Genomic DNA, 21907 nt, shown 5'->3' on the forward strand with positions numbered 1-21907 from the left:
GACTTGAGCGAAAATATCAGATGTCCCTTAGTTCCCCATCTCTTTTTTCTGCTTCCCTTTGTATGTCTGCTTTGATGTTAGACAACTGCAATCTACCTGAGGCCTGCCCTGCAGCTCAAAGTTCAAGTTCGTTCTGTTTGACAAACCTAAGAAGAAATTGGATGTGCATACATGTTTATGTGTGTGTACATCTTTTTTTTTTTTTTTATGTGTTTGTTTGTGTGTATACATGGGAATAGAGGCCAAGGGTCAATGTTGGGTCTTATTCCCCCAAATCATGCACCTGAGTTTTTGAAAGACTTTCACTGGGGCTGGGTTCATTCATCTGTCTAGGGACTGGCTGTCTAGGGAGACTCTGAGGTCCAACTTCACTTCCCCAGCACTAGGATTACAAGTATTGTGCTGTCATGTCTGCTTTTTTTTTTTAAATGTACATTATGTTTTTCCTATGTGTATGTCTGTACACCACATGTATGGAGGCCAGAAGAGGCCATTGGATCCCCTGGGACTGGAGCCACATACATGTGTGAGCTGCCATGTGGGTGTTGGGAATTAAACGGAGATTCTCTGGAGTAGCCAGTGTTCTTAACAACTGAACCATCTCTCCAGCCCCTTATGTCTGGCTTTTTTAAACGGATGCTAGGTCTTCATACTTGTGTAGCAAGCAATTTACCAACTGAGCTATCTTACCAGACCCAAGGAGAAGGATTGTTTATTTGTTTGTTTGTTTGTTTGTTTGCTTTTTTGATATAGGATGTCATGTAGTTCAAGCTGACCTCAAACTTGCTACATTGTAGAGACTGGCCTGCAAGTCACTATGTTCTTGCTTCTGCCTCCTGAATACTAGTTATAGGTATGTTCTACCACACGTGGGTCCCAACAAGAATTCTGAACATAATAAGTAGACCAACTGGAAACATAGGCAGTCAGGCCAGAGGGATGGAGTGCTCCTGTGGTCAAGATTAGATGCCTGTCCATCCTGAGCCGGCAGGTGGACACTTGGGTGTGGCGGATGGGAAAGCACAGATTCACTGCAACCATCTGGGGAGTTCTGCACAAAGGAAAACTGGGGTGTATTTCTAGAAGAAATGGAAGCTGAGCAGCTAGAAAATAACAGATGTTCATTCTCTATCGCCTTGCTGGGCGAACAGATAACAGTAATAGCTTACATTTATTAAATACTTATTAGGTATCTGGCACTGCTCTAAGTACTTTATGTATATTAATTCCTTTTAATCCTCTCAATTTAGGAGTGAATGCAGTTATTTTCCCCATGTTACACATGAGGAGGCTGAGGCATCAAGTGGCTACTCTGCTCGTCCTTATGCAAATATAAACAACATAAGAGACCAGCTACACTGGCTTGACAGCTATTGGCCCTAACCTAGATGAGCCCTGATCTAGGATGGTTTGATTTGTGATATATTGACCGTGATATGAAGGCAACCAGCATTCAGTATTGACCATATTTCAAATTTTGAATTTTGATATGTGACCTTTTTTCTGACTAGTGATCTGTCATGTGATACTCAGTAGACATGCTGGGTACCTGCAGGTCTTACATGGCCAGAGGGTCACAAGGAGAGAACAGTGTACTTTTTGCTAAAGTGTGTTCAATGCTTAAGTGTGTGCATTATGGTATTTTCCTTGGCTCCCCTTTCTTTCTTTCTTTTTTTTTTTATTTTATTTTATATAACCAAGTCCATTTAAATGAAAACAAACATTAATAGACAGTATTTGGGAATTTGGGCGTTGTTCTTTCCAAACTGCTTTGATCAAGGCTCCCCTTTCTTTATCAACTTTCTCACCCTCCCTTTCAATTTTGTGATATAAGCTAGGATCTTCTGGGAAGAGGGAAGTTAATTGAGCAAGTTCCTCCATTAGATTGGCCTGTAGGCCAGTCTGTGGGGGTATTTTCCTGATTAATGATTGATGTAATAGGGTCTAGCTGATCTTGGGCAGTGCTGCCCCAGGGCAGATGGTCCTGTGTGTACAAAGAAAAGTAACTGTGGAGAACAAGTCAGTAAGCATCATCCCCCATGGTTTCTGCTTCAGTTCTCCCCCCCCCTCTAGAACTGATGGATTGTGATTTGTAAACTAAATAAACCATTTTCTTCTCCAAGTTGGTTTTTTGTTCCATTTGTTTTTGTTTTGTTTGAGACAGGGTTTCTCTGTGTAATAGCACTGGCTCTTCTGGATCTCTCTCTGTAGACCAGGCTGATATCAAACTCAGAGACCCTCTGCCTCCCAAATGCTGGGATTAAAGGTGTGTGCTACCATTGCCTGTTAGCATTGCCAAGTTAGTTTTGAGCAGTGTTTTATCACAGGACCAGAAATCACAGTAGGATAGAGTTTAACCATGTATGTAGCCTAGGTTGGTCTTGAATTTGTGAACTTCCTATTTCAGCCTTTGGAGTGATTACAGGAGCGTGGCAGCAAACTGGGCTGATGTATATATGTATATATTTATGATGGGTTTATTGGGCTGTAAGACATCGTACAGTAATGGACACTGGCATTCTTGCGTGGTCATAGAACCATGGTAGACAGAATTCTAATGTGGTCTCTAAGATGCCCACCCTCTGATATGTAATACCCTCTTTATCAGAGTGAAACTTTTTATATGCCTGCCTGGATAGTTACTACCTTAGTAGGATTGTACTGTAGTACAAAAGTAGTAGGATAGTCACTCCCAAGACATCTAGTCAAAACAGAAGGTTCTTTTACTGGCTTTGAAGAAGGAAGTTACCAAGATTCTAGAGCAGCCATTCTCAATCTGTGGGTTGTGATGCCCCCTCCCCCAGTGGCCACATATCAGATATCCTGCATATCAAATATTTACATTACTATTCAAAGCAGCAGCGAAGTTACAGTTATGAAGTAGCAATAAAATACTTCTATGTTTGGGGTCACTACAACATGAGAAACTATATTAAAGGGTTGCAGTGTTAGGAACGTTGAGAGCCACTGATCCAGGGGGACTAAATGAAAGCATCTCTTAGTTAACAGCCAGTAAGGGACAAGACTGCAGTCCTACAACCATTGGGGGTTGAGTTCTGAGATGAGGGGATGCGAAGGGAACTCTTTAATTCCGGGAGTCAGCCTGGTTTACACCTTGGTTCAGCCCCCAGGAAAGGCCTGAGCTCTACTGAGTCCCCCCCCCCCAGAGAAAATAAAGTTTGTTCTGTTCATCTTGGGGGGGGTGGTATTTGCAGTCAGAGGTTGTAAGGATTCAAGCACTATGCTGGCCTGCCTGCCCCTGTCACCAGGCAGAACGCACTCAGGCAGTGCTCAGGGTTCCATGAGTACTAGTCTGCAGGCTGGTGTAAAGGACCCCTTTAAAAGACAGACCCCGCCTACTTATGCTCTCTTTTGCTTTCTCTCTCCCTTCTGTTCCTGGTGCCTCTATGTCTCTTTTCCCTTCGCCCTCACTCCCCTTGCTAAGTAAACTTCTCACCAAGCTCTGCCTGGTGTGTTTGTCCCTCTGTCTGTCTGGCGTGTTTGTCCCTCCGCCTCAGTCACCCTCACCTGCTGTGGAACCCACTATGCTCTCCCACGTGGTTCCTTACCTTGGGACCCCTCCCCCACTTGGGGTACCCACCTCCCTTCTCCAGCTTTATGCTATAACTGTAACAAAAGAACAACAGAGGTAGTGGCTTTTTTTTTTTTTTTTTAATAGTTTTTAAGGGGTTGGCATGGTGCCAAGTCCCTCCTCCCAGCTCTGCTCTCTGCACTGTGCAGCCCCAATGTCACCTGAGAGGGGGATGCTGAGCGAGAGTCACCAGGCGGAAGCCCAAGTGTGTCCACAGGTAATTTGTACAACGTAAAATGGGAGCTGTGTGTTCATCATGAATTTGATTGTAGAAAGAAACTGAAAAGACTTTTGTCTTTCATTTTTGTTGTAAACTTAAATAAAATATTTATTTATTTATTTATTTATTTATTTATTTTTAAATGAAGTTAGGCTAGCCTTGAATATGTGATTTTCCTGCCCCAGCTTCCTGAATGCTGGGATTACAGGTATGTGTTAATGTGCCTGGCTAAAACTTTTGGATGTTCTGGGAGTCGAGGGAGCTGGAGGTGTGCTTTGTAGTAAACTTCAGCCTGGGGTCCCAGGACAGGCACCAGCCAGGCCAGGCCACAAATGATGTAACATGTTAGCACAGGGTTCCCATACACTCTAAGGGGCATGATCATCCACTCTCCAAGCTGAACAAGCTGGGGTACTGGAACTGCCTGCTTCTTTGCATATCACACTTAATGACTTCTTAGTCCCCTCCCCCCCCCCCCCCCACTTTCCCCAGGTGAGGCAAACAGGCTGGCATGTCCTGTTCTTAGTATACCCAGCAGAGTGGGTGCTCAGTCCACCTGTTGAAGCAGCAGCGTATAGAAAGAACTCAGCATTGCACAAAGGGCAGTTTCCATGATGTCTATTCCATGGATACAGCTCAGGTGAGATTCAAGTCCTACCAACCGAGTGATGAAAACCAGAGCCACCTGGAAGGCGGCAGTCATTTACACTACAGTCATTTTAACCTATCTCTCTCTCATTGGCACATGAACGTCCACCCCTCCAACAGACTTCAAGATAGCTAGCACAAGCATTCAAGAGCAACCCTCGATTGCAATAAAGCCAGGAATAACCAAATTCCAAAGCAAACAGACCGGTCTCGTCGCCCAGCCCAGGGAGGGAGTTTGACGGGTTTGGCTAAAGATAGAGCTGGAGGCCCTCCCCAGGAACTTCCTGACTTTTATTAGTTTGTCACCCCAAACCTAACTTTTCAGAGGTTTTTCTTTGGAAGTGTGGGTGGAAACTGCTTTTCCAATCACACCATGCCGCAGGCTTTCAGAACATCTGTATATTATTTGAAAACCCGAAAGAACATCCGGTTGGGTTCTACGGGTGGGTGGGGGACCGTGCCGCGGTGGGGTGAAACAGCAAGAGGACACGTTAAAAACATGTCCACGTCGTTTTCAAAAAGAGGCCGAAAAATTATGAAAAATTACAAATTACGTTGGCTCAATTACAAATTTGGCAGAAAAAAAAAAAAAAAAGGCCTCCCCTACTTTTAGCACCAACGTAGGAGGGAAAAAAAAAAAAAAAAAGACTGCTGGGAAGCCCAAGCGATAACGATCTCAGTGAGAGCCAAGGGACAAAACTCATTACAGATAAGCCTGGTCCTTGCATTTCCCCCGGATGCCTCTCCTTGTAGTTTACTTAAACCGTGGCTCCTGGGGAAGCTGCCGGGAAAGAAGTCCTGGCCCGGGGTGCTGCTTTCTCATGCCCCGGGTGGGAAGCGCATTTCACTCGCCCTCTGCCCAACCAGGCCAAGGTGTAGTCACTTTCTCCCAGAGCCGAGAGCTGGGAAAACTCCTCCACAAACCTCCGTGGCTAGGGGAAAGCGGGTGTATGATTGGGACTGGATTTTGCAAACCTGGGATTGACCCCCCCCCCGCCCCCCGCGCCCCATCCGAGCGGGAGACTCGGCCAATAGAAGCTCGGAAAGGGGAAGAAAAAAAAAAAAAAATCAAATCTCTATGCAACCCGAGTGCAAAGGCCGCTGGGCTTTGTCTCCTAGCCTGGAATGCACCAGGAGTGGGACGCAGGGGTGCAGGCACGGTCAAGGAGGTAAGGCCGTAAGGAATACCCCTCTCCATGAAAAAGGTAGTTGCCAGCCACTCCTTCGCCCCCAGATTCCAACCGGGCCACCCTTTCCTCCTCCCTCAAGTCGCGGATCCACGAGCTACACAGCCAGCCAGGGATCTCTCCGAATCCGCGCAGAACGCTTCGTCTTTAAGAGCTCGCAAATGGAGCAGAGCCATGCTGACCCCAGAAGGCAGCCGGTTTCTTCCTTGTCCTAGACGGAACCACGGTTACCAGTTCCCCTAAACATACACCCGCAGCCCCGGGTACGCCTGGAGAGGCTAGTAGTACAAGTCCTTGGAAGCGGGAGCTCCGTGCGGCCGCTTTAAGAGAGTGCAGCGCGCGTCCCCGCTGGCGGCAGCCTGGGGATGCGCGTCACCGCGCGCCCGTGCTCGCGCGCCCCCGCCGCCGCGCGCCCCCAGCTCGTTCGCTCGCCCGCTCGCCGGCTTTAAAGTCTCTGCCAGGATCCATGCTCACATGTTACTTCCTGTATGGAGGCATGGCCAGTTTCCAGCCCCGCGCTCTCGGTTCCTCCCCAGCCTGCGCCGGAGCCACAACTTTCAGGAGCATGGACTGAAGGCGCCCTCGCCCCGGCGCCCCTCTGAGATCCTTTGTGTTTCTCTGCTCTCCTCCGGCCGTTTCTGTTCTGGGGGGCTCTGCGCTCCGCCCCGCCGCTTCCCTCCCTTTCCCCGCTCGCAGACATGCCTCCTTCTTTGCCGGGGCCCTGGAAGGAGCTGCCCGCCTGAAGCCCGGAGCCACCGTGCAGCGCACAGCCCCGCCGTCGCCCGCCTGTTCTCGGGCTGCGCTGCGCTGCCGACTCAACTTGGGGCTCTTCCGCTGCTCGCCGCCGCCACCCGCGGTCCCTGCCTGCCCCGGGCCCCGGGCGCTGCCGCCGTGCGCCTTCTCTCCTTGCCGGATCGGCTGGATCTTGTCTGAGCAGAAAGCAGCCCTTGTCTTCCGAGAGGATCGTCCCTAGAGTGGCTTTGCATCCCCGGTCACTTTTTGAGGTTTTCCCGGGGGCGCTTGGCAGTATCCCGGATTCCTGCGGGACCGGTCGCGGAGCGTGGGGGGCCCGTGTGGCGGGCGAGCCGAGAAAGCCTCCAGGCTTAGCGGAGCCTCGCTTGGAAGCAAGAACTTATTCAACAAGTTTACCCCCCTGCTTCTCTCTTTTCGATGTGCGTTTTCGGACATGCGGAGGTTACTGGAACCGTGTTGGTGGATTTTGTTCCTGAAAATCACCAGTTCTGTGCTCCATTATGTGGTGTGCTTCCCGGGTGAGTGAGGGCCGCCGATGGGACGCAGCTCCGGCCCGCGCGCGCGGGGTATGCGGAGTTGTCGCCGGGGCGCGGAGCTTGGGCGCCAGTCTAGGGACCGCGGAGAGGGCGAAGGGGGGCCGGGCTGTCGGGGAGGAAAGAGGGATCTGCTTCATTGGCCCCGGCAGTGGTCTAGGAGGCTGGTAATCGGGGAGGGCAGGAGCAGTGGCGGGCTGGGAAGGAGGATTGGGGACAGAGATCTGCTCTGAATGTAGCTCGGAGCAGCTGGGAGTCAGGGGGCGGCGGGGCGGAGGGGGGGCTTCTTTACTGATCCAGAACCGATCCAGAGGGCTAGAGTTGCAGGGTGTCTGGGGAGACTGACTGTGGGAAGGATGCTCTGTTGGTTTGAGTAATCTGGGGTGATCCCGTTGCTCCGGCGGGGATGGAAGGAGCTCATAATGGGGGGGGGCTTTGCATCCTTCCGACCCTTTCTGGGGGGGCGGTGTTTGGGGATGGAAAGTGGAGGCTGGCTGCAGAGGAGTCAAGAGATGAGGAAGGAGCAGCCCGCGTTCTGGTTGCCGGGGCCGGGGCCCCCTCCTTTAAGCCTTGCTCCCGGCTGAGGTGCGGGCTACGCCTCAGTGTCGGCGCGAGGCAGCTCCCTGGACGCGGGGGCCTGGGAGCCGCGGGAAGGCAGGGAGCAGGGAATTTTGGCTAGATCGGTGCCTCTCGGGGCTCGCGGCCCATTTCTGTGCCACTCTCCTGGGCTGGGCTGCTGGGGTCCAAGTGCAAGGGGCGGGTCGGCAGCTGGGTTGCTTTTGGCGTCCGGGCGGATTTTTCGCTGTCTGGCGCGCCCTGTCTACCTTCATCTTTGCCCTTTTGCAGGCTGAGTGTGTCTGCAAGATTCAGACCCAGACTCGTTCGTTTTCTAGCCAGGTTAAGGCTGGAGCAATATTGGCCACTGGTGACAATCCTAAATCACTGCACGTATCGGTGTGCCGCCTGGTGACCCTCCTCTCCCAGCCCCCCCCCCCCCCCCCCCGGCTTGGTGAGGGCAGAGGCCAGGCGCCTTCCTCTTTTGCTTAGTACGAGGGCTGTTGCAGCTCCAAGCTGCCCAGATCCTTCTCTGTGGGTGAAGGCCATGTCCTCTGTTCTGGCTGGGGGAAATGGGTGGGAGAGGACGCGATTTGCTTTTCTTTCCTAGATCTCATAAGGACAGAACACCCAGTTTTTTTGCTTTCTCATCCGCCGGTTCTGGGATATTTGGAGGCAGCGGTTATTCTAATCAAGAAAAAGATACGTGCCCAGTGTTTCCGCTTTTCCTGGTTAATAGCCGCTTTTGCTTCAGCTGCCAGAGCGCGGGGTTTTGGTGCAGCGGGTACCCCCAACCCCATCTTGCACCCAGAAGCCAGGCGAGAGGACACTCGCTGCCCCCAGGGACCTGTTCTAAGGTGACTGGCAGTGAGTGGTCCCTTCCTTGCAGGTTCGAGGGTGCTTACGAGGGGCAGAGGGCGAAACACTGCGGGTTCTTCAGCTTTCTTTTCTCAGCGCATCCCCTGGTCTCCGGAGCTGTTAACCTAGCTCTTGGCACAGACCAGGATTGGTCACGGTGTGCATGCCTACTCACACGGAGGCTCTGGTTTTGTATAACTGGGGTCCTACCTCTATGGAAGTAGACGCCGAAGAGCATCTCCTTTGAGATCCAGCAAGCACTTCTCTCCCTTAGAGACCATTGAGCAGCATTTGTTTTTTATCACTGCCTCTGACTAGATTTTTTTTTATTTTTTATTTTTGGACTGGGACTTGCCAGCTGAGTGCGCTCCAGTCAGTGCACTTGGGGTCGAGCCTAGTAAGGGTCACTTTTTAATAGGGCGGTGGGAGGCAGCCATGCATACAGAAATTTCCCATTCCGTTTTTAGCTAACCCCTCCGGCTGTAGCCAGTGTTTCTACAATGTTTTTCTTCTGGTGTCTGAAGAGGCTTGCAGCAGAGTTTGGGACCGCCAGGGATGCCGCCTTGTCGAGGCTTGAACCATTTCACTTCTAATTTTTCGTCCCTGCCCAGGCTTTGAGGCAGCTAGCCCTTACTCTCTCACCCATGAGCTGACGGGCGTTTGTAAGAGGCACTGGGAAGACAGCTTTTGGAGCCAGGCAAAGTAAAAACCAGCCCTGAGAGATGCTTGTTTCAGGTTTTCCGAGGGTGGTGAGGTGCCGCTGGACCTCAGGGGGCGCCCCAGAGCCACCCGTCAAGCTCCTGCCTGCACTATACTGACTGGCTCAACCACCTGCACACACCAAGGGGTCGGGCGCACGCGTCCAGGTGTCCTGGCTGGGGCGGGAGGGGGGGGGTTGTCTGCGACATCTGGTGCTAGGCGGTACCCAAAGCTCGATGCTGCCACCCGTGGTAGGCTGGAAAACCCATGGGGACCATTCGCTTTGGGACCCAGCACTTCTTGCTGCCACAGCTTCGGAAATGTTTATCATTTGTCTCAGGGTAAATTTTAGCTTTTGGTTTTCGTCAGGATCCTCCTTGTGAATTCTTAACTGAAATCTTGTGTTGGTTATTTTTGAGTATTTGTTTTTTAGAATTCCACCAATTTTTCAGAACCTAGTTGCTGTGGTTTAGGGAGGCCTTTGGAAGTAGCTAGGGCTTGGGTATTTTCCAGCGGTCGGAGGCAGGGTTATTGCTCTTAGCAGCGTGGCGAGTGTGGGATCCCTGCCACAGCTGGAGCTACAAAACACCGCCTTCAGAGTGCTGAGGGAAGGGTTATCAAACATGACAGTGGGCACTTTACACTTTTCTAGTTCTGAAACATTAGTACTGGAAAAACATGAGACGATGTAGGGGATTCTTAGATATCTAGATAGCTCCTCTGAATCCTCAACAATTGTCCGTGTTTTCATCTAGATCCCCAACCTTCTCAACACAGTATTTGCAGTGGGGGAGCAAGGCTTATCTAGCTCAGGCTGGCCTCTAACCTGAGCTGATCTGAGGTAGGCCTTGAATCCCTGATCCTCATACCTTCAGGGGTGCTGGGGTTACAGGCCCAGTGTCAACATAAGCTTTAAATGCAATTTTGAGTGTGGCTGATTTAAATATGTGGTCTTTATCCCCAGACACAGGGCACTGAATCATCTCTGACAGAATGTAGAGTATATTACTCAAAAGGGTTAATTTTGGCCCCCATACAATCTGTTTTGCACTATTTAGCTATTCATAGGGACCCGTTTAAAAAAAGTGTCTTTTTTTCTTTTGGCCATCAGTAATACTCTTTGATTCTGATGCTCTCCCTGTGCTATGATGGCATTATACCTAGCAGGAGGAGGCGCCTAATGGCTCTTATCCTGGATGTCTCAGCATTGGGTGATTGACTTCTACTGTCCAGTGAATCCTAGCTGGTCCAGCTGCAGGATTCTAATATACGTGAGTTGTGAGTTGGGCATTTCAGTGACCAACCCTGGGACCTCTTCAGGCAGAAGCTGGGGTAGTGTTTGGAAGTCTTCAATCTTCCTCTGAGAAGCTAGGCGAGATCTGAAAGGTTTCCCGTTCCCCAAGTATTTGTTGTGAGGAATAAGACCATTGCCTAGTCAGCATACTGGGTTGCATTGTTACGATTACAGAATCTAGTCTTCCTTTTCTGGTCCCAGACATTGCTTATGGCGAGGATTGCTGAAGTGAGAACCCAACCAAATACAAGCAGGCATACATACTTGAAGTCATACCTGTGTCTTTCCAAAACAGCAAGTTCCTACCTTGAGGAGCAGGCATCTAGTAGAAGGGCGTTGAATATCACTTCTACATCGAAGCAGAGACAGTGTTGCTTAAATGAAGTTGTCCATGTCTAGGAAGTATTGATGTTTTGTGGTGTGATAAAAAGCAAATACAAAACAGAAAACAACCACTATAAAACAAAACAAAAACACCACTCCCTCAGATTTAACATTTCTGTTCTCCCCCTCTGATTTAACATTTCTGTTCTCACTCCTCAGTTTTCATTAAAATCTCCTGTCCTGTTCTATTTACTAGTTGAAAGGAATGTCCATGCCACACGGAGCTCTGTACTGCTTGTTGTCCCTGCTCTTATTTTCCTGCCACCATTTGTAACCAAAGAAGCAATCTGGCATCTACCTGAGCCTTTCCTGGGCAGGAAAGGCCACAAAGACAAGCAGATGAGCTGGCCTGAAGCATGCCTGTGATAAAAAGTGCTTTTGGTGGCTTTTAGTGTATGCTTCTGCTCAGTGTTTTAATGGTAGTTTATGGGGTGATGTAATGCAAGGTGCAGATGACAGGCGTGCGTATGATCAACACTTTCATCACGAACCGTATCTCTTGTGTTTATAACTTGGAGCTTTATGGGAAGAACTAAGGGCATCAAAGTTCCATCTGCAGTGGTGATGTCTTTGAGTCAGCCTGTGGTCTGCCTTGGTTCCAGGTTGACCACTCTTGGGTACTGAGTGGTCATCAATGGCCCTGAGGTTCTGTGTCTTTCTGTGCAGGGAGTAAAAAGCATGTGTTTCTAGAAATACAATGAAGCCAGGGGAGAAGTTCCCTGTGCTCAGTCCCCCACTGCACTTGATCTAGGTCAAGGTAGTAGCCTTGGGCAGTAGGGGCGGAGACTCAGGAGTGAAGCCAGTTCTCAGCAGACTGGAATCCAGCATTGGTCACTGGCTTGGCTCAACACTAAGTGGGCACATTTCAGACCACCGTCAGCTACTCTAGATCTGCAGGAAGTATTGGCAGAACACAAGATCATAGGCCTCCGATTCCCAGGCTGAGAAATGAGACCATCTGCCTGCTGAGAACTTCATGGGAAACCATGAGAGGTCTCTCTGCCCTCAGAAGCAAGTGTCCCTTTGTGGAAATGGTACCGGTTCAATGTAACTTTGTGTTCCATCCCTAACACTGATGAAAGAAATCTAAAAAGGATGAGAATATTTCAAAATCCCATATTTATATTGCAACCCTGCCCCTCTTTCTGAATTCTTTGGTTCCAAATCTCAGGGCTAGGCAAGTATTAATCTCTTTAAAAGATAAGTATCTTGTACAAGCTTAGATGAATTCCATATTGAGAAGACCTTGGTGGGCTGGTCAAAGGCTTGCCTAGCATGAAATAAGCTCTGGGTTGGGTCCCACCATGCATAGCATGCATGAACTGGGTGGTAGCACTTGGGAGGTGGAGGCGAGGAGGGGGTGTCATAAATTCAAGGTCATCTGCAATTATTATAGAAATGTTGAAGCTGCCCTATCTTAAATAGACTCTGGTTGTGTGTGCATGTGCACGTGTGTGTATACATGTGTATATGTGTATGATGATGGGAACATGTAATAGATTCATGGTTTACTCATTCTGTGAAAAGAACTCTCTGTTTTCTTTTTTGAAACAGGATCTCATTGTATAGTTCTCACTGCTCTGAAACTTGTTTGTAGACCAGGATGGTCACACACTCACTAAGTTCTATCTACCTCTGCACCATAGTGCCTAGTTGTGGAAAGGGTTCTTAGCTTTCTCGGTGCTGGCTGTGAAGTGCAGCTTTAAGTAGCTAGTACAACTCCTTTAGGGACACCCAGCCTTGGAGGGGCCATTTTACTTGGTATTATTTGTAGCAAACTATTTGTTTTGACAGGAAAAAAAATGTTGTAAGCTGTCTCCAGGCCTGTGCAGGCTTGAGGGTTTTTTGACAATTGCACTTGATGGGGCTGATATTAAAAATATTAAGGGAATGCTTCTTGGAGGGATCACTGTCTATGATGCCTTCTCTTTTGGAACTGGGGTATGACTCCTGTTCTTGGGGTGAGTTGTAGGAGGCAACTCACATTGCTCGAGAACTTTCATTTCTGTCAATCATTTAGTGAGAGCTACTGTACTGTTTAATAGCACATAGTAAGGGAGAAATCTTTTAGGAGCCTGGAGTTAGCTAATGATTTATTTTTATTGTTGTCATCATCATTATTATTATTCCCTACACTAGGTTGCCATTGAGAGTTGTACAGGAATTTTGAGAAGTAAGTAGGAATTTGGCCTCTAGAGCCAACCTGCCTCTGCTACTGATAGCTGTGGCACGGTAGACAAGTTATTTTCCTTTTCTGAGCCTGATTATTCTTTCCCCATTTGTGAAAAGGAATCGTGCCAGTTTCAAGTCTCCTTAGGTCTTTATACAGTGCGAGGGGGAATGTGCTCAAGGACTTAGCACAGTGTGTGGTAAGTAATAACTCAGTAAGTTAACCACTTTTCCTTATGTATCTGAAAGACTTTGGCTAGAAGTGAGGAAAGCGGGAACTAGCCCAGAGAAGAATGACTGTGTAGTAACATGTCTGTCTTTGATAAGAAAATTTACAATGGGTTTCTCTTTGTGCTTTGTGATCAGGGGTTGAGGAGGCATGCTCTTCAGGGTTCAGAAGCCTAGCTGCATTTTACCTGTGGTCTTTGTTCATTCTGTGTTCTCAACTTCATGTGTTTCCTGTGGACCTGAGATCAATTTTCCTGATCCCTAGGTACAAGGAGTGGCTTGGTCATACATTCTGAGAGGTGGGAGTGAGTTTGAGTGTGTGTATGACTATGTATGTGTGTGTATGAGTGTGTGAGTGTGTATGTATGAATGTGTATATAAGTATGTGTATGCGTTTGAGAGAGAGAGAGACTGTGTGTGTGTGTGTGTGCAGGACAAATGTTGATATTGGGTTCTTCAATTATTCTCTACCTTATATTTTTAAGACCAGGTCCCTCATAGAAGTTGGAGCTCACTTGTTTGGCTAGACTAGCTGGCAAGCTCCAGAGATTCTCCTGACTCGGTCTCTCTAGGGTTGGGATTACAGATTTGTGCCACAGTGGCAGGCTTTAATGTGGATGCTGGGGATCCTGCTAGTGTGTCAGACAGACACACCACCATCTGAACCATTGCTCCAGCCCCTCCATGAGCTCTTAGCAAGTGTTTCTGTGCTTTTGGACTTCATGGTAGCTGGTGAAATGCTCTTGCTCTGTGATTGCCTTTTGGGCTTTGGTGTGATGGACTAAGGGAGATCCTGCAGTGGTATTGGGTGTTTGCTCTCTTTTGCACCTGCCTTTTACTTTGCGGTTCTCACATCAATGTCTCTGTTTCGCAGACTTGGACTTGCAGCGTGTGCAGGAGACACCCATGCCAGCCACAGCTCCTGCCCTCTTGTCCTAGTTCTGAAGGCTCAAGTCAGCATAGCACGGGTGCTTTTCTGGCCAAAAAACAAAAGTGTGATTTTAAACTACTCAGTTGAGCTATTTTGGGGGAGTAGCAAAGTGACACAGTTGGCTGCTGAAATCTAACTAAAAAAGAAGAAATGAAAGCATAGTTCATGGAATATGTAACACTTCCTCAGAAAAAATAGGACAGACGCTCTTATTTTGGGTCTGTGATACTATGTTGCTGATGAGCAGAGAAGCAGATCCAGCAGTGGGTATATACTTTTGAGGAATTCCTATCAGTTACTATGTGAATCTAAGAGCTCTCTGGCTTCTCATGCTATGGCTGCCTCCTAAAGTCTACAGCACATTCAAAGAAGGTAAGTACATTTATTTGGCTGAATATTTGGATAAAGGACAAAGCCATTAACATTTTACCAGGCATAGAAGCAGAGTCCAGATGAGCGAGGAGATGTTTTTTAAGATCATCTTTTATAACTTAAAAAATTTATATATTTAGTTTGTGTGTATTTGTGAGTGGTGTGTGCCCACGTGTGCGCAGATGTATGTGGAAACAGAGACCATCCTTTAGTGCTGCTCCTTAGGCATCATCTCCCTTGGTATTTTAGACAAGGTCTCCCTTTAGGCTGCAACTCACCTACTAGAGGAGGCCAGGGAGCCTCGGGGACCTGCTTGTCTTCACCTCCCTTGTAACACCATGCACATCTGCTCATCTTGTTTACTTGAACTCTGAAGATCAGACTCAGGTCTTCTGACATGGAAGGCAAGCATTTCACCAACTGAGCCATGTCCCCAGTCTCCCCAGATATTGTCAAGGAGACGAGAGGCCTAGGTTTTTTTCTTTTCCTTTTTTTTTTTTTGGTAACTTAGGAGCCATTTGGGGCTTTGACTGTTGTAGCGTAGCTTTTCATTATCCTGTATATCATGTGAGTGTGGCCTGCAGGTTCTGAATCACTCAGCACTGGAGAAACAGGGCTGAGGGAGGTAGCTGAACTTGGCAGAAGGTAATGTGTGCTCTGGAGTTTTTCTTCTTCTGGAGTATAAAACTAGCTTTAAGGAGTCTAATAGCTGCTGTGAGATCTTAGTTAAGACCTTTATTTTCACTTTCTTCCCTTTCTTTTTTTGGGGTGGGGTGATGAGGGGATCTCATATAGCCCAAAATGACCTTGAACAGTGTAGGTGATGGATGACCTTCACCTCCTGATCTTCTTCCTTTGTCTCATAGTGCTGGGCATGTGAGTGGTTAATTAAATCCCAGGCCACCTTCAAGCGGGCACTCGGTCTGCTGAGCTACATCCCCAGCCCAGACTTTATTTCTTTGATTTTTATTTTCCTCATCATTAGCTGAATCATTTCTAAGATTCTTTTGAAGCTTTAAGGTTCATTGCTTCCACACTTGGAAGAGTTGTGACCTTTGTAAACTAAGCAAGCCAAGGGTCCAGTGCACCCTGCCCTCTGGGGCATCCTGTACTCTGTGGGGGAGGCATCCTGTTCTCTTTGAGGCATTTTGCACTCTCTGTGGGCATCCTGAACTCTGAGGTATTGTTCAGAGTTTTCCTGAGTTGGCTTTCTTGCTATAGGATATTTCTGGATGGGATGGTGTCTTAGTTAGGGTTTCTATTACTATGAGGATACACCATGACCACCACTCTTATAAAGGGAAACATTTAATTGGGGGTGGCTTACAGTTCAGAGGTCTTCTTGGGAAAAAAACCATTGTCATTGTGGATAAAAACCACGGTGGTGGCAGGCTTGGTGCTGGGGAAGGATCTGCTGGCAGCAGGAGGAATCTGTGTGTCACACTGGGCGTGGCTTGAGCATAATGAGACCTCAAAGCCTACTGCCACAGTGACACACTTTCTCCAGCAAGGCCACACCTCCTAGCAGTGCCACTCCCATTATGGGCCAAGTATTCAAACACAAGTCTATGTGGGGCATACCTATTTAAACCACCACAGGTGGTCTCTGGGGCAGGGGACAAGCCTGGTGGCACAGGTCTGTAATAGTACTGGTGAAACTGGGCAGAGCCTCAGAAGTCTAAGGCGAACCTGGGAAACTTAGTGAGTCTTTCTCAAAAGGTAAGAGAGGACTGGAGGTATTGTTCATTGTTCAGTGGTACATGAAGTCCTAGGTGCAATCCTAATACTGAAAATAAATAAATATTCTCACTTTGGTTTGAGAGATTGCCCAAGAGTTCAAACCTTGTACTGCTTTTGTGGAGGATTAGAGTATGGTTCCCAGCACCCACGATAGGCTGAAACTCTAGATCCAGGAGGATCCAAGGCTTCAAGTCTCGGTCAGCACCTGCCCTCATGTGGGACTGGAGAGTTGGCTCAATAGTTAAGAACACTTACTGTTTTTGGGATCCAGATCCCTCTTTGGTCTCTAAGGGTTCCTCCATTTGTCTGATTCCTGCCTGTAGTGACATTTGAATTACAAGAGTGAGATGTACAGGGCAAAGCCATTGCAGGACATGACATCATGGCATGGCCCCATTATGTGGTTCTGTGGATCTAAAATTCAGGGGCTGTGCATGCTGCGTAATCATTCTACCAACCTAGCTACATTCCTGAACCTAATTTTCATTGGAGACAAGGCCTCACCGTATAGCTTAGGTTAGCCTCGAACACAGGATCCTCTGGCATTTTTGCCCCATCGGTTCCAGATCACAGATGAGTGCCACTATGTCTGCCTTACTTTTGACTTTGTGAATGTGCATTCAACCTTATTGATCCTGAAATGCAGTTCAAAAGATGTAAGTTTGTTCATGCCAGCATAGTTTCTGGTGCCTTTTAAATGTTATCTTACTTTTATGGATGTTTTGGCTGCACAGATATCTGTGAAGTGCCTGAGGAGACTGGAAGAGGGCAGGACAGAACCCTGGCTGCTCTTCCAGAGGACCTGGGTTTGATTTCTAGCACCCACATGGTGGCTAACAATGGTCTGTCACATCAGTTCCACAGGACCTGATGTCTTCTTCTGGCTTCCAAGGGCACCAGGCATGAATGTGGTCCACAGACTTACATGCAGCCAAACACCCTTACACTTAAACTAATAACAGAAGAAAAACTAAAAAAAAAAAAAAAAAAAAAAAAAAAACCCAACAACAAAAAAAAACTTGGGCATTTTGCATTCAAGCAATCAATGAATGTTTTCTGAGAATCCATAGCTTGCCTGGCAGTGTTGGGGTGCCATGGAGACAGTGGTGTCCACATCAGCTGTAAGCTCCTGCCCACACAGCTGCTTCCCATGAAACGGTTACTCTTCAGAAACTGGGAGGTAAAGAGTCCCGGAGTCCCTGCTCTTGCTTGGCAACACTGGCAGGTACTGGCTGGAATTACATGGAGGCTTCCCCCTGGGGATGGGGCACACACCTGGCCCACAGTGGTTATTTACGAGAGTAGGCTGGTCTCTTGAGGTGTTTGCTACTTTGGTGTGGGTGATTTCTCAGTGAGGGACAGGTATTGTTTGTTTTATTTTTTATTTTTATTTCAACCTTGTAGGGTTTTGTATTGCTTATACCAGCTGTGTTTGTGTGTGCATGCTCACATACGTGTGTGTGTGTGTGTGTGCGCGCGCATGTGTGTTTGTGTGTGTGTGTGTGTGTTTGAATAGATTCACTCTTGGCTGGTGATGTGACTCATTTCTGTCAGTCTGGCCTTTGAAGCCTGGCCTCAGTTGTTAGTTGTCCTGGTCGCTTTTTGACTTCACAAATGTCCTGCTGTTTGAATATCTCGCAGAAGTGTGTTTAGGTAACTGTGGGGTTGATCAGCTAGAACCAGGGATCTGTGGAAATCTCATTTGATTTCCAAATTTAGCACCTTTGTCTCTTTCCTATTCAACTACCTGAGGCTGGGAAGGTTTGGGGTGGGGTGCCGGATGGTTAGTGCAGTAAGATCTGGATAGGTTAACTTTAGAGATTCCGCTTAATTTTTCATACATTAGCTCTGCCCTTTCCAGTTTGTAATAATATGGATTTTTGGTAAGTGATAACAGCCACATATCTTGTTTTGTATTCATGTAGATGTGTGAGTATGAGTGTGTGTGTGTGTGTGTGTGTGTGTGTGTGTGTGCTTTCACAGGGAGGCCAGAGGAGGACATTGGATGTCCTTCTTTGTCACTGATTTATTCCCGTGAGACAGAGACTCTCATGTAATCTGGAGAGACACAGGAAGTCAGCAAACGAGTGATTCCCCCTTCTTTCACTGGGATTATAGACATACCCTCAGCTATGCTTTTCCCTTCTCCACATGGGTGCTGGTATCGAACTCAGGTCCTCGTGACTGTTTATCACTGCCCTCTCCTGCCTGAAGTCAAGAGCAATGTGTGGAAATCTGAGCTTTGTATTGGTCGAGGGCAGCTATTGAGTGAGGGATGGGTGATGGAAGGACCGTGCTGAGATGCTGCTGAGGCTCACATCCTTCTTCCCTCAGCTGCATCTTCAGTGCAAAGTGGAGGTGATTGTACTTGACTGACAGAATGAAGAGAGAGCATCTTCCAAAAGTATCCTGGGTCATTTATTGAGCTCTGATAAGTTTGGACGTATAGGAACCTCACATTTGTTTAATTTATCATCTTAGGAGTTGCTTTACTCAAAGTTAACATAACTTAATAGAATGTTGCCACAGGGGTTGAAGTCCATCTTTAAAAGGGAAAACTACTAGCTGGGTGTGATGATGGACCACTGTCAGTCCCAAATATAGGATTACAAGGCTTTTTTTAGGCCAGTCTGTGCTATCTATGAAGTGAGACCTTGTCCAAAAAAAAAAAAAAAAAAAAAAAAAAAAAAAAAAAAAAAAAAAAAAAAAAGAAAAAAATAAAAAGAAAGAAAGAAAAGAAAAAAGATTGCATTTGTACCTTCTGTTGCTGGCCACTCAGATGTCTCAGTCAGATATATTTGATTACAGAGCAGCTGTGTTTGGAACAGCAGGGTTATATGATGGTGTATATAGTGGCACTAACCCTTTTCTTCCCTTCTTTTTTGTGAAATAAATTCTGTCTAACTATGGGTCAGTGTGTCAAGAATGACCTTGATTTTAGAATGGCCTTGATTATTGGAAGTTGGCACTGTCATTTCTGCTTTGTTGGCTTTAGAGACAGGGATGCGGGGTATGTATGAGGGTAGCAGAGAGAGGCTAAGCTGACGGCAGAACACACAGGTAGAATTCTTAAAATGTCTCTGGGCAGGCTGTCCAGGCGAAGAGAAGGGCTTGCCACCTCTGAATTTTTCCTCAGTGACAAGTGCTAGGTAACCACCTTGTTTTTAGTGCCTTGGCTTCATGATGTGCATTGGTCAATGCATCATGGTGACTGCAAATGTGTGTGGGAAGACACCAAGTTTTCTAGAACACACTAGTTGCCTGCCCTGTTTATCCTTATCAAACCCCTTCTTTTCTCCTCTAAAACTGGCTATTTTCTTTTACTCATGTGGATAAAGGCCATTAATGGAGAGTGTGCAAAAAATAAAAAAAAAAAAATCTCTTGAGTTTTAGGTTATCAGCCCCTCATTTTCTCAATTGGTCAATTTGGAAAAAGCTACTGAAATTATGTAGCATAACAGTGGCAGGTAGGTTGATGTTAGGGTCTCTCTGCACAAATTTTAGGTTGTGATTTTTAGAAGCTAGACTTTTCAGGCAGTGAAGTTTCTTGTTTGATAGGAGGTAGCTATTGGTCTTCAAATTTCTGCCTTTGCTTTTGATGCAAAGTGGAGGAAAAATGGATTCCCAGAAAATTCTAGCTAATGGACTGCCTCTCTCACACATAACCGAAGGAGACCAGTGGACATGTCTTAAATGCTTGATGACCATTAAGACAGGTCCTGGGGGACAAGAGAGCAGTGGCAGATGCATGTGTTCTGAGCTACTTGCATTCTGGAGTGAACCTCAGTTTTGTCCTTCTGTTTTTGCCCAGTGCCTTAACCTTTATTGGCTTTTCTCACTTTGCAAATGGAAACCGTGAGTTCCTACCTCGTCGATTCCTCAGAAGACTCAAGTGAGACCTGGCTGCACATCACCAGACCAGACCTGCTTCTGTCGAATATTGTGAAGAGCCCTGCTTCTAATGGAATGCTAGGGATTTACTCTTATCAATTCTCTACCATGACCAAAACACCAATAAACAGCTTCTGGGAGAAATTACTTGTTTTGGCTCACAGTTTCAGAGCATTCAGTGGACCCAGATGGTGTGGCCCAGCAGGATGACAGACTGATAGATAGGAAGCAACACAGAGGGCACACAGCCAGGGGCCCTGACAGCTTGTACCACTCAGTGACACAACGGTAGGGTCCTGGCTCACCGGGTCCTACCCCCCAGTGATGCCATCATGTTGTGAATCCATCAGTGGATTCACCTATTGATTAGGTCCGAGTCCTCAGACTCCTCCAGACCTGTGCTTCCGTAAACTCCTGAGAGTTATTGTCAGGTTAAGTCAACACTCGCTGTCTACCATCACACTTGTGAAACAAATGCTTGCATAAGTATGCTCTCAATTAATGTCATGCAGTCCTGTGGAGTGGGCGTGAGCTCGGAGTTCAGAGAGAGCAGAGACCCCCCCACAGCTGATAAAGCAGCTGAAGAGCTGGCTTTCTGGGCACTGTCATGCTTCATTCTGCTTTCCTTGGAGAGCAGTTAATAGACAAAAGAATTTATTTCTCTTGGTCAAAATTTAGTTGAGATGGTATTATTTAGATATCTGTTGATGTGACCAAATATCTCAGCCAACCAACTTAAAAGCAGGGAAATTTTATTTTGCCTTGTGTAATGTAATAGGTTTTAGTCCGTGGGTTGTTTGGTCTGTTTTGGACCAGTAAGGAGGTAGAATGTCATGGTGGGGGACATGTGATGAGGGGGGGGGGTTTCTGTTCATAGTGGGGTGGTCGAGAATGTTAAGATGAGAAGGGACAGGGTCATAAATATTCCCTTCAAAGTTCATTCCCTAGGGCACACATAATAGTGTCATGGAGGAGTGACCAAACCTTTACATACGGGACTTCAGAGGGAATTTAGCTTCCTATTGTAGCCGCCGCTAAGCCTTCTTGATCTGTCCTGTTTGTCAGCTTGATGGATGGGTCTGTAGCAACAAGCTTTCTTCGTACTTAATATTCTTGTATACTGTGGTAATCTATGACTGAAATTATCAGTGTTAATAGGATGATTATACCTCTCAAGAGTGCTCTGTGGTAATATGAGGCCCTATGTGTCCTCAGGGTTCATAGGGACAGAAACACAAAATCTTAGTGTCTTATGACTTCTTTGGGCATTTTCTACACGGGGGACCAAAGGCTGGTGTTTGAGCTCAGGGTTACCATTCCTGTAGTAATGGTAGACATTGCTCTTTGCTGCTGAAGCCTGAATGAGGGCTTATAGATAGATGGCTCACAGGAGGACTTTTGTGCCATCCCTTTGCTATACTAAGACACAGCCAATCTGCAATACCAGCAGAGTAAGGACAAGTATATCCAATGGGCTTTTATGTCCTTGTAAATGTGTGTGCTGCTAAGTGGGCAGATTTTAAGATTTACTGGTTCATGTGATTGATTGGATTTCATATTTGACTCAGGTTTGTTTATTTGGGAACAAAGAGTCCAACCTCTTGATGGTGATTACATCATATTCTCATTGGTAAGATCCACGGGTAGAGGCTTAGTGATCTAAACTTACTTATTTTTCCTTCTTCAAAGCAGAGAGGTTTTGCTTCACATTGTGGTTCTTGTAGGACTGTTTGTATTCTTAAGTGACACCTTTTTGAATTCTTAGCTATTTAAGTAAGTGTTTAATATGGGCTTAGTGACAGCAGCTTTTAAAACTGTGACTGACTTAATGGATTCTGTTCCTCTGTTTATTT

At 47.0% G+C, this 21907-nt stretch overlaps 1 protein-coding gene across 2 annotated transcripts in view; it reads left to right on the forward strand.

Moving 5' to 3' along the window:
- The first annotated feature begins 6773 nt into the window (after positions 1-6773).
- The window catches only part of Ptprg (protein tyrosine phosphatase receptor type G), a 655084-nt gene continuing 639950 nt past the window's right edge, over positions 6774-21907 (forward strand). For both annotated transcript variants that reach the window (XM_051206878.1, XM_051206880.1), the window contains exon 1: positions 6774-6918. In XM_051206878.1, the coding sequence (XP_051062835.1) occupies positions 6834-6918 (85 nt within the window). In that variant the 5' untranslated portion in view covers positions 6774-6833. The remainder of the gene's footprint in view (positions 6919-21907) is intronic.

The sequence above is a fragment of the Phodopus roborovskii genome, unplaced genomic scaffold (assembly GCF_943737965.1).
Source record: "Phodopus roborovskii unplaced genomic scaffold, PHOROB, whole genome shotgun sequence".
Classification (NCBI taxonomy): Eukaryota; Metazoa; Chordata; class Mammalia; order Rodentia; family Cricetidae; genus Phodopus; species Phodopus roborovskii.